This window comes from Danio aesculapii, chromosome 2, assembly GCF_903798145.1.
Source record: "Danio aesculapii chromosome 2, fDanAes4.1, whole genome shotgun sequence".
NCBI lineage: Eukaryota > Metazoa > Chordata > Actinopteri > Cypriniformes > Danionidae > Danio > Danio aesculapii.
In genome coordinates, this window is record NC_079436.1 from 49,932,958 (window position 1) to 49,946,088 (window position 13,131).

General features: G+C 36.0%; 1 protein-coding gene across 1 annotated transcript in view; it reads right to left on the reverse strand.

Moving 5' to 3' along the window:
• Positions 1–1,784: 1,784 nt before the first annotated feature.
• The window catches only part of blvra (biliverdin reductase A), a 19,666-nt gene continuing 8,319 nt past the window's right edge, over positions 1,785–13,131 (reverse strand). The window contains exons 3-7 of the mRNA XM_056481668.1: positions 11,108–11,227; positions 10,906–11,003; positions 9,989–10,096; positions 8,799–8,967; positions 1,785–4,915 (exon numbers count right to left, since the gene is read on the reverse strand). Coding sequence (XP_056337643.1) covers positions 4,651–4,915; positions 8,799–8,967; positions 9,989–10,096; positions 10,906–11,003; positions 11,108–11,227 — 760 coding nt within the window. The 3' untranslated portion in view covers positions 1,785–4,650. The remainder of the gene's footprint in view (positions 4,916–8,798; positions 8,968–9,988; positions 10,097–10,905; positions 11,004–11,107; positions 11,228–13,131) is intronic.

The window sequence follows — 13,131 nt, forward strand, 5'->3', positions numbered from 1 at the left end:
TCGGAGATTTCAGACTTTGTCATTTTTTTGAAAACCTTGACTTGGAATATTTTGCAGACCAGAATCTTTTTTCCACAACAGAAGCCACTTCCTTGATATTTTGGCGGTGTGCTTTGGGTCATTGGGCTACCACCACGCTTCACTGTAGGGATGGTGTTAGCCTGGTGATAAGCGATGCCTGCTTTTCTCCAAACATAACACCTGGCATTCACTCCAAAGAGTTCAATTTTAGTCTCATCAGACTAGAGAATTGTGTTTCTTATGGTCTGAGAGCCCTTCGACTTCCCGGCTGGAAGTGGCTTCCGTCTGGGCACTCTACAACACAGGCCTGATTGGTGGATTGCTGCACAGATGGTTGTCCTTCTGTAAGGTTCTCCTCTCTCCACAGAAGAACGCTGGAGCTCAGACAGAGTGACCATCGGGTTATTGATCACCTCCATGACTAAGGCTCTTCTCCCCCGATCACTCAGCTTAGATGGCCGGCCAGCCCTAAGAAGAGTCCTGTTGGTTCCAAACATCTTTCACTTATGGATGATTGAGGCCACTGTGCTCATTGGAACTTTCAGAGCAGCAGAAATTTTTCTGTAACCTTCCCCAGCCTTATGCCTGGAGACAATCCTGTCTCAGAGGTCTACAGACAATTCCTTTGTCTTCATGCTTGGTTTGTGCTTTGACATGCACTGTCAACCCTGGGACCTTATATAGACAGGTGTATGCCTTTTCAAGTAATATCCAATCAACTGAATTTACCACAGGTGAACTCCAATGAAGCTGCTGAAACATCTCAAGAATGATCAGTGGAAACAGAATGTACCTGAGCTCAATTTAGAGCTTCACGCCAAAGGCTGTGAATACTTAGTTGAAGTCAGAATTTTTAGCCCCCCTGAATTATTCGCCCAATTATTCCCAAATTTCTGTTTAACTGAGAAGATTTTTTCAGCACATTTCTAAACATAATAGTTTTAATAGCTCATTTCTAATAACTGATTTATTTTATCTTTGCCATGATGACAGTAAAGAATGTTTTACTAAATATTTTTGAAGACACTTCAATACAGCATAAAGTGACGTTTAAAGGCTTAACTAGGTTCATTAACCTGCATTTCGTTGCCCTGCATTTCGTTGCCTTGTACTTGTACATGTGTGATGACAATAAATTGAATCTAATCTAATCTAATTAGGTTAACTAGGCAGGTTAGGGTAATTAGGCAAGTTATTGTATAACGATGGTTTGTTCTGTAGACAATCGGAAAAAAAATCAGCTTAAAGGGGCTAATAATTTTTTTCTTTAAAATGGTGTTTAAAAAATTGAAAGTTGCTTTTATTCTAGCCAAAATAAAACAAATAAGACTTTCTCCAGAAGAAAAAATATTTTCAGACATACTGTGAAAATTTCCTTACTCTGTTTTACATCATTTGGGAAATAATTTAAAAAGTAAAAAAAAAAAAAAAAAAAAGATTTTTCAGGTTTTTATTTTTAATAAATTTGCAACAATTTCAAAAACTCTCTTTTCACATTGTCATTATGGGATATTGTGTGTAGAATTTTGAAAAAATAAATGAATTTAATCCATTTTGGAATAAGGCTGTAACATAAAAATGTGTAAAAAGTGAAGCGCTATGAATACTTTCTGAATGCAGTGTAGATAAATAAATTGGTAATAAGATGGAGTGGATGTGCTTTAAATAATCACAATACAAAAATACAATAAAGAACAATTTAATTGGTAAAGTACTTTAATTTAATAAACATTAATAAATGGTTTAAAGTATTTTTCATTGTTAGTTCACATTAGTTTCAACATCTAATATTGTATTATTACAATTAAAAAATTGTATCTGTCAGTATTTTTCATTGAACTAACAAAGGACAAGGTTGGTAAAAAGCTGTAACAATTCTCTTGCTCATTTTCTTTCTTGTTAGTATATTGATTTCTGAATAACAGTAGCTTACTGTAACTTGTTACTGTTAACAAATCGATTCTCTGCAGTAGTCAAAAGCAAAGAAGTTAAGTTTTCATTTGAAGCACATGCTGTTCATTTATTTTCAGCTAAACAAATAAACCAATAAAGCAAACAATTCATGAACGTAGTAACAGAAATATGAAGACAAAGGTAAAAAGGTAGCTTTCTCGATGTGCATCACATTCGTTTGCTCATTCAGTGCTTTCCCAGAAATCTCCTCATTGACCTCATAAAGAAACAGAAAAAGATGATTGATACACACATTTACACAACATCAGTGATGAGAAACCTATGTTGCTCAAAGCATGAATGAATGCTTTTTTAGCTCATCATAGAACTACAAAATATATAAATAAAACATAGTTCAGAGCAAACAAACCAGCAATACAGAACTGTATCATTGAATCACTGGAAATCACTGAATTTGTCTGAAACTTTTATGTGAATCTTGGTGCAGGTGTTTTGCTATAACCTATGACTATTAAGCCGCGGTTGCACTGCACATTTCGCCCTATAGACTTCCAGTCATACGCATGCGAATGCAGCTGACGTGTTTCACTGTGTTCAAATGTTCAAACTTGGTGAACTCTGACCTGTGCAATTGCATCTCGTAAGATCAAAACGTGAGCTCTCTGTACAGAAATGTAAAATATGGAGCAATCACAGGCTTCTTCAATCTATAATCACATTATTATATCCCGCCCCCTTTCAGTGCCGTACGACAGAATTTCGCCAGCACAAATTCTGGTGTGACCGCAGCTTAAGTCATATACTAAACACCTACACGACTCTTCCCTTTCTGTTAAACTATAAATTAGCCATGCACTGTTAATATAGAACTAAGGTTTTGAGTTGACAATACTCAGGAATGTGCAGTGGCTGCATATAAACACCATATTATGAGCTGAATTTCCTTATCAAAGACTTATCTTTACGTCAATAAGGTTGTTACTTATATTTGCATGATCAAAAAAAAAAAAAAAGAATCTGAAAAGGGCACAAAAAGCTCTACATTAACTGTGTTTACAAACAAACGTCTGTTGAAAGGACAGTCAAGCATTCAACTACATTCATCACTTTATATACAGTCAAGCCTGACATTATTCATACCCCTGGCAAATTCTGACAGCCACTTTTTGTTCAAAGGTAAATAAAAGCCTAGTGGTTAGCGTGCTGACACATGGTGCAGTAGCACTTCAGGGCATCACGAGTTCGAATCCCGGCTCGAGGACATTTCCCAACTCAACCCTAGAGTGAGAGAGTCATTTCCGGTCAAAAAAATAAATAAAATTTCTGGTTGAATAAAAGTAACTTTAGGTCAGAATTTGCCAGGGGTATAAATAATTTTGGGATTGACTTTACACTACCTGACAAAAGTCTCAGTTGTAAGAGCAAAAAATAATAACCTGACTTCTAGTTTATCATTTGGAAAAGTGGCAGAAGGTAGATTTTTCTGATGAATCATCTGTTGATCTGCATCCCAATCATCACAAATACTGCAGAAGACCTATTGGAACCCGCATGGACCCAAGATTCTCGTATATATCAGTCAAGTTTGGTAAAGCAAAAAAATCATGGTTTGGGGTTACATTTAGTATGGGGGCGTGTGAGAGATCAGCAGAGTGGATGGCGACAGGAATCAAGACATTTGTGCTGCCCATAACATTACAAACCACAGGAGAGGGCAAATTCTTCAGCAGGATAGCGCTCCTTCTCATACTTCAGCCTCCACATCAAAGTTCCTGAAAGCAAAGAAGGTCAAGGTGCTCAAGGACTGGCCAGCCCAGTCACCAGATATGAACATTATTGAGCATGTCTGGGGTAAGATGGAGGAGACATTGAAGATAAATTCAAAGATTCTTGATGAACTCTGGGAGTCCTGCAAGAACGCTCTCTTTGCCATTCCAGATGACTTTATTAATCAGTTATTTGAGTCATTGCAGAGATGTATGGATGCAGTCCTCCAAGCTCATGGGAGTCATACACAATATTAATTCTGTTTCCACTGCAGCATGACTTTATATTCTATACTGGACATTATTTCTGTTAAGTGACAAGACTTTTATCTAAGCAGTCAGACCTTACTGTCCTAATTAAATCATTAAAAATCAAGGCATGATCATATTTTATTTTGGTAAAATAAGCATAATCTAGAGGCCTTTGCCTTTCATATAAACCACTTTTAATACCAAATGATCAACTAGAAGTCAAGTTATTGTTGTTCCTAAAACTTGGAAAAGCGACAAGTCTTTTGTCAGGTAGTGTATATAAAAGAATGAATGTAGTCATTTTTATTTTTAAGTATTTCATCTTAATTTTAGTTTTTTTTTTTTGATGATAGATATTTTAGTGCTTTAGTATATTAGATATTTTAGTATAATTTCTTGCTCAGCATAAATAAAAGTGTTCTATCTCTTCTTATTTACTTTAGTACCACTAAAAGTTTTTTATTTCCAGTAATGGTTTTAGCTTCATAACTTTAACTTTAAATATAGTAATCATTAATTACTATCATGACCCCGTTTAAACATTGTCATTATTATTAAACAGTCAAATCAACAAAAGCAAAAAAAAACCTATATATGTAATGATTTTAATTTGATTTAGCACTCCAGTTGTCTGTCTCTACACAGGCTATATATGCCACAACAGAGTTACTGTCTGGTAGTGTGTGTTAATGAATGTTCAGGCATGAGTGTTTTCTGTGATCTGCTGAATGCGCTCTGCCAGTTCCAGACAGTGTAAGATCCTGTTTCTCTCCGCCTGGAGCTCTGCAGCTGAAACTTCCCCCAGCAGTTTCCGGCTGAACAGCAGCAGATCCTGCATGAAGAGTCCTACCGGCTCACGCTGACCTGCTGGAAGCTCTGTGATCGTCACGTCCTGGAAGCGAAACTCCACATGTTTGGCTCTGCCCAGACCCGGACCCCGTTCTTCAATCCACGTCAGAGGCCTGCGGCAGAAGCAGCTTTGAGCAACTTATGGTTTTTTAGTTACAGATTATCATTAAAAGGTAAAACATAAAAACGTTGTATAGATGTTTACTGATATCTACATAGTATGTGGCTAATAGGGATGCACCGATCCCGATACTTGGATCGGATATCGGTTTGATACCACATATTTTTGCTGGATCAGGTATCAGTCAGCTGGTACAGATCCAAATCCGATCTTGCGCATGCGCTATACTGTGTAACGTATAAGCCAACAAAAGCCACGAAGGTAGCCTATCATAAGGCACTAAAAAGTTGTCATGTAGGCCTACTATATACTATGTTCTGACACCATTCTACAGTTTAATGTGAAGCACAGATGAATATTCACGTGGTTAAATTCATGTTTATTCAACGCTTCCCGTCGATGCGCCTGTCAATCATTCTCCATTCATTCACAATTCAAACTGCGTGTCGCGTTCATGACAACACGAAAAACTCTCTCCAACACTATTATTCCTGTTAATATAAATAATCCATAAAGGAAATGCATTTAGTTTTGCATTAAATGGGTTCATTTTGACCTGCAACAAAGAGTTCATTGCTGTTTCTAAATCATGTTGCGTGTCTGTTATATAGATCTGCAGATCGCATTCGCAACACTGGAGTAGAGAGAGTTATTACCTGCTCTTCACACACAAAGTAGGCCTACCAGACATTTTAACTTAAAAAAAGGCTCAATAAATTTTATGGTCGGAATTATTTTTATTATTTTTTTGTCTAGCATTTTTTTCCCTGGAACTGTCATGCCCTAAACTAGATGCATCGGTTCAACCCCAGCACAACTAAAGCTATAATAACCAAGAAGTAGGTAGCACATTATTATTGATGTAACAAGCTAATGTATTTGTTTTATTTATTTATTTGAAAGGATTTATATATTTATCTCAAATTGTACTATTATCAAATTATAGCAATAGTGTATAAAGCTAGATTTATCCTGGACAATAAATCAATGTATATATTATATAACACACTTATGTTGCCATATATGAGTTATTGTGTTTAAATATGGGGGAATACATATAAATCTAATTTACGATCCATATGTACAATTCAGAAAAAAGCAATTAGACTGATAGAAAATGTGGGGTATTTGGAGCATACAAATCCTTTATTTTTTAAATTAAAGATACTTAAGTTTAATGATTTGGTTAAATTTGAAACAGCACAATTTATGTTTAAAGCTAGGAATAAACTACTTCCAAAATGCATACAAACGTTTTTCGAAGAACGACGAGGGGGATATAATCTGAGAGAAGAACTCAATTTTAGGAGGTTGAAAACAAGAGCAACTTTAAAAAGTTTGTGTATGTCTGTCTGTGGTGTAAAACTATGGAACAGTCTAGATCTGACTCTTAAACAATGTCAGGATAATAATCAATTTAAAAAGTTGTATAAATATATATTATTAAAGGAGTATAACGATGAAGGTGATTGAAAAGGTATAAAAAGAGAAAGGTATGATGAAATTTCATTAATGGCTATTTGCAGTACTAGGTTTTTTTTTGTTTTGTTTTTTTCTCTGGGTTTATGTTACAAGGTATACGGGTACAAAATGGAACCAAACATATAGTTTGTCAGATATGCCAAAAGGATAGAATGTGTTCATGTGAAAGGAAGAGATAAGTAAAGGAAGAAATAAGTTTAAGTAATAGACGAATGATGTATGTGGTAATGGGGTGGGAAAATAATAAGCGTGTGCTTCATCCCACTCCATTTTCCACCATGTTGAAATGTATTCTTTTGTTAATGATATTTTATGTATGATACTTTGTTCGAAAATAAATAAATCAAATCAAATCATTATTTTTGTTTTATTGTTAATATTTTATTTAATTATTATAATTTTTTTTCTATTACTCCTTCTGTTATACGTTTTACAAGAAAAGTGGTTATGTTTAATGTATGGGTGGGATGGGCGGGGGGTGTCGGGGTTAAATGTTTACAAAAGTGTTCAAAAAGAAAAAAGCAAAAATTGGACATTTGTAAAAAAAAAAAAGGCTCAATAATACATTGGACAGATCCTCAACGCACTTATTTCTTCCATTTGTGCTGCTAAGAAAGTTTAGAAAGTGTCCGCAGATACAGGAGAGCTGCGCGCTGCATCTCAGTGATGCATCAAGCGATTCATTCACGCACCGGCTGCGCAGACGCGATGTGCGCCGCTCCGTAAGATTATTCACAATGAGTTTCTGTTCTCTCATCCTTCCGACTGAGTTTATTTTTCCGAGGGGAATACTTTCAGTGCTGCGAATAGTTTGTAAAGCCTGGCTCATTGTGGACAAAGTAGTTGATTCAATTAATAAAAGTGAAACTGACGGGCCCGATATGGATTGTCATTAACAGAAAAGGGAATGTTTATTAAGTAAAACTGGCTTCAGACAGTTTAGTCTGCGTCTAACCTGCAGGAAAATATATCAGGCTTTGCTAAAAGGCTGGTTATTTTACCAACAATTAGTGTCAGTAGTGGTGGCCTATTGCAGATTTGAAAAAAAAACCTTAATATTCAAAAAAAGAAAACAAGCTGGACCACAACATATCAATGCCATAATGAATGCTCAAATAAGGCAGCCTAGTTTGCAGCAAGAATCATGTTTTTAGCTAGATTGTGCCGCCTGTCATATACCGCAGGCCTATACTGTAGGTCTGTTATTTTTACTACTAAAGAAGAAATATTATTCAAGTTTAGCACCAGAACTATAGAAACTGTTATGCTTAGAAAAACAAAAACAAAATAATCAACACCGTATCGCGACTGGATCTATATCGGTCAATACTCAGAATTTTGGTATCTGGATTGGATCGGTTCCAAACAAAATAGTATCGGTGCATCCCTAGTGGCTAAGGTCAAATTTTACAAAAACAGTTTAAAGTACAAAGGAAATAAAAACTAGCAATATTTAGTTAGCTCACATTGCTAGTTTTGGGGTGAACAATTCATATGTGCATGTCATTAAGAAATAAAAAATAGTTTGCCCTTATAATCTTTAATTGAAATCTGAAAATGCACTTCCTGTTTGTTTTAAGTTCTGAGATTCTCTCTGAGGTATTGGGCGAGGCTAACACACTTCACTCAATTGTCAAATTTGACAAAAAACAGAAAATGTGAGTCTGTTAGGTTGTAATAACTCCCCAAACCCCTTTCCCGATCTTTCTGAACGAAATGCCTACTTTGCTACATCCAATCAGCACACAGTAGAAAAAACAAGCCACGCCCACTTTTTTCTCAATTAATATTTCATTTCTCTAGGAACTGCATCACAATATGAAAAAATAAACAGTTGAAGCTTCTTGTTCATGTGGACTTTTGCAACCTATGTAAATCTAAAGTGAAAAGCTCAGTTTTGACCATATTTGGAAGGTTATGGAATATTAATGATCTCTGATCTGGCAGGAATTAATATCAACCTCTGCACAAACAGCAGAGTTTTGAAGTTTATTAGCCTCCTTTCACTTCAGAAAAATGACAGTAAGAGTTGAGTGATATGACATGATGCACAAATGTGTGTTAAATGCTCATATTCAGCAATTTATCATGTGTTTGTTGCCTCTTCACAAAAGTACACAACAAATTTCACAATACACACCTTAAACTAAAGATACATTTAAACTACAGTTGAGGTCAGAATTATTAGCCCTCTTGTATATGTTTTCCCCAATTTTTGTTTAACGGTGAGAAGGTTCTTTCAACACATTTCTAAACGTAATATTCAACTTTTGCATCACTGTAATAAATTCAATTTAAAGCATAATCAAATAGAAAATGGCTATTTTAAATAGAAAGCATTAGCATTTAAAAAAATAACAATACTTCACAATATTGCAGTACAGTAGACTCACTTGTGCTGTTGAGTCAGTAAGTGTGCCGTCATCTTCATGTACTTGTTCTCTTTCTCTTCCACCAGATCTACTGAAGTAACTGTGAGCTCTCCAAACAGATCCACCAACCATGTCAGTCTGGCGATACCACTGAAAGACGGGAAGCCAAAGTTTGCCTTTAGAGGACCACCTGACAGAGAAAAACAACATTACTTAAAGCCAGAATGAAGATAGTTGAAGTCAAAATAATTAGCCCTCCTGTGAGTTTTTTTCCAAATATTTCCTTAATGAGGTTTAACAGAGCAAGAAATTTTTCACAGTATTTCCTAAATATTTTTTCTTCTGGTGAAAGTTTTTTTTGTGTTATTTTGGCTAGAATAAAAGCAGTTTTTGATTTTTTTTAAGGTCAAAATTGATAGCCCCCAAAGGCGATATTTGTTTTGATTGTCAACAGAACAAACCATCATTACACAATGACTTCACTAATTAACCTAATTAGTTTACGCTTTAAATGTCACTTTAAGCTGAATACTAGCGTCCTGAAAAATATTTAGTCAAATATTATTTACTGTCATCATAGCAAAGATAAAATAAATCAGTAATTAGAAATGAGTTATTAAAACTATTATGATTAGAAATGTGAAATTGGAGATAAAAATATACAGGAAGGCTAATAATTCTGACTTCAACTGTAGCAGCTTCTTCAATATTGTAACAAATATCTTAGTGAAAATGCTTCTAGTGTAATTCAATGCAATTTTTCTTTATTTTTATATATATATATATATATATATATATATTTTTTACAATGTAGTTTGTCTCAAAGCAGCTTAACATATATGAAGAAAAGAGTAATAAGAGTCATAATATTTTATATGATTTTATTAATTCAGGCAGGGGTGAGAGTGGTGTAGAATGTTGGTGCAGTTCTAGATCAATTAAAGGTGCAGTATGCAAGTTTGACACACAGCGGTTGAACTAGGTATTGCATTCCTGGATCAAAACAAAAGCAAGCGCAGGTTGCCAGATTGACGACCAACAGGAGCGAGTCTGACGATTGAGCCTAAAGCCTGATTTAAGTCATCTTTTTGTCCTAACCAACACCTGAAAATTTTAGAAATGGCTTCTATTTCTTGCATACAATCTTTACAAAAAAAAATTAAAATAAAAGCAAGAAGATGATGAACTCTGCATCATTATACTGTCATTACCAGTGAAGTGCAGCTTTCCTTCCTCCAGTGTTTTTCCAGATATGTCTTTTTTCAGCTGTTTGAAGTCAGGAGTGAAGAGCTCGATGTGTTCCTCGTGAAGCACCAGACCTGAGGATTCAATACAGAAGATAAAACATTCAGTTCACCATATTTTTTTAGCCACTTCATAATATGAATATAAATAATACACGAGGCGACACAGTGGCGCAGAAGGTAGCGCTGTCGCCTCACAGCAAGAAGGTCGCTGATTCGAGCCTCGGCTGGGTCAGTTGGCGTTTCTGTGTGGAGTTTGCATGTTCTCCCTGCGTTCGCGTGGGTGCTCAGGTTTCCCCCACAGTCAAAACACATGCGGTTCAGGTGAATTGGGTAGGCTAAATTGTCCGTAGTGTACGAGTGTGAATGAGTGTGTGTGTGTGTGTTTCCCGGAGATGGGTTGCAGCTGGAAGGGCATCCGCTGTGTAAAAACATGCTGGAGAAGTTGGCGGTTCATTCCGCTGTGGCAACCCCAGAATAATAAAGGGGCTAAGCCGAAAATAAAATAAATGAATAATAGCACTATTGCCTCACAGCAAGAAGGTTGCTGGTTCAATTCTCAGCTGGGACAGTTGGCATTTCTGTATGGAGTTTGCATGTTCTCCCCGTGTTGGCGTGGGTTTCTTCCGGGTGCTCTGGTTGCCTCAGTCCAAAGACATGCGCTATTGGCTGTAGTGTATGTGTGTAAATAAGTATGTATGGATGTTTTCCAGTACTGGGTTGCAGATGGAAGGGCATTTGCTGTGTAAAACATATGCTGGATAAGTTGCCGGTTCATTCCGCTGTGCCGACCCATGATGAACAAAGGGACTTAGCCGAGGGAAAGGAATGAATTTCACTAGTTTCACTATGATTTGAAAGCTTAATGTTGATCTTTGTCTCACCCTTCTGTTGAGCCAGATTCCACAGATCCACAGCAGTGGTGTGGCTGAGGGTCATGGGATACTCCACACACACATGCTTTCCTGCCTCCAGAAACTGCCTGAGAGAGAGAGAGAGAGAGAGACACGTTCAAACAACCATGTGAGCGATGATTATGGATATTTTGTGTGTGTGTGTGTGTGTGTGTGTGTGTGTGTGTGTCACCTGATGTTCTCTTCATGGCTGGTGTTTTCTGTGCATATAAATGCCACATGGATGTCGTCTCTGCTCAGCGCTTCAGTCATACTGATCTGCTTCACACCCTGCTGGTCTTCAAGACTCCTCCTTCAGATACAAATAAATGTTCAACACCAGAAAGGCTTGAAAAATATATTTTATCTCTTAAAGAAACAAAAACAAACAGAAACAAAACAAGATGTCCTTAGGAGGAAAAATAGAAAATGAATCTCTTTTTGAAATCAGATATAAATTCTTAGCATTTAGTGGAACTCTGCTCTCATCAATAATTGTAAGTACTTTTATAATATTAATATAAAATAATACATGTATAATTTTCCCAATATTTTGCTTTAAATTAAATGTATTATCTTTCTATTTCTAAAGATATTCAGTGACAAAGATATTATTTTAATAAATATATCCGTTTAATAAATCTGATTTGTTCAAATGCACAAAATATATCACCCATATTCACTGAGAAATGGTTAAAAATATTCTTTTTTCAAAATGGGGTGTCCTCATTTATACTGAGCACTGTGTGTGTGTGTGTGTGTGTGTATATACACATATATATATACACTCAATTCCAAAATTATACATACCCTTATAATATTTTTAATGTTTTTATATTTTTATATTTTATATTAATAATGTATTTTTTGACTGAAAATGACACAGGCTTCTCCAAAGTGTAATGTAATGTATTTTTTATTTGATGGCATGTCAGCAACCAAGGCTATTTTCATGGCAAGAACATTTCATTAATTTTCTTTTCAGGTTAGTCCCTTTATTAATCTAGGGTCGCCACAGCGGAATGAACCGCCAGCTTATCCAGCATTTGTTTTATGCAGCGGATGCCCTTCAAGCTGCAACCCATCACTAATAACACTCACACACTCTCATTCACACACATACACTACGGACAATTTAGCTTTCCCAATTCACCTGTACCTCGTCTTTGGACTGGTACACAGAGCACCCGGAGGAAACCCACGCCAACACAGGAATAACATGTAAACTCCACACAAATATGCCAACTGACCCAGCCCAGGCTCGAACCAGCGACCTTCTTGCTGTGAGGCGACAGCACTACCTACTGCGCCACAGAACATTTCAATAATAAATATATACTTAAAAACTAAAAATAAATATTTTTAGCATTAATACATGATAAAAATTCGACATTTTTTCCTGGTGTCACTGTGTTAAACATGTCTATAAGAGAGTTTGTTTCAAAGCAGGACAGTCCAGTAGAATGTGTTTTACTGTGAGAGGAATTGGGCAGTACAAACATTGAGTAGGGTTTTCACCTTCGAGCAAAAAAACCATAAGTCATTCTTGTATGTCCAATATGACATCTAGTAAAAATCACTTGATTAAATCTAGTCTTAAAATATCTCGGTTGTATTTCATAAAATTTATGATGTACATTGTAGAAAATATATTTCTAAGCTTTTATTTACATTTTAATGAAAAACATTAAGTCAAAATTTACCTGGGGTACGAGTAATTTTGGCCTTGACTGTGCGTGTATATGTATATAGTTGAAGTTAGAATTATTTCTGTTTAATAATATTTTAATATATATTTTTCAGGATACTAGTATTCAGCTTAAAGTGACATTTAAAGGCTTAACTAGGGTAATTAGGCAGGTTGGAATAATTAGGCAAATCATTGTATAATGATGGTTTGTTCTGTAGACCAGTGTTTCCAACCCTGTTCCTGAAGGCACACCAACAGTCCACATTTTCAACCTCTCCCTAATCAAACACACCTGAATCAACTGATCATAACATCAGAAGAGACTCCAACACCTGAAGTTAATGGGTCAGAAAAGGGAGACATCCAAAATATGTACTGTTGGTGTGCCTCCAGGAACAGGGTTGGGAAACACTGCTGTAGACAATAGAGATGCGCGGAATGGCACACCTGAAATGGCACCCGAATCCGCGGCTTAATACTAATCATTCACCCGCCCGCACAGATAGTTTTATCTGATATATGTATCC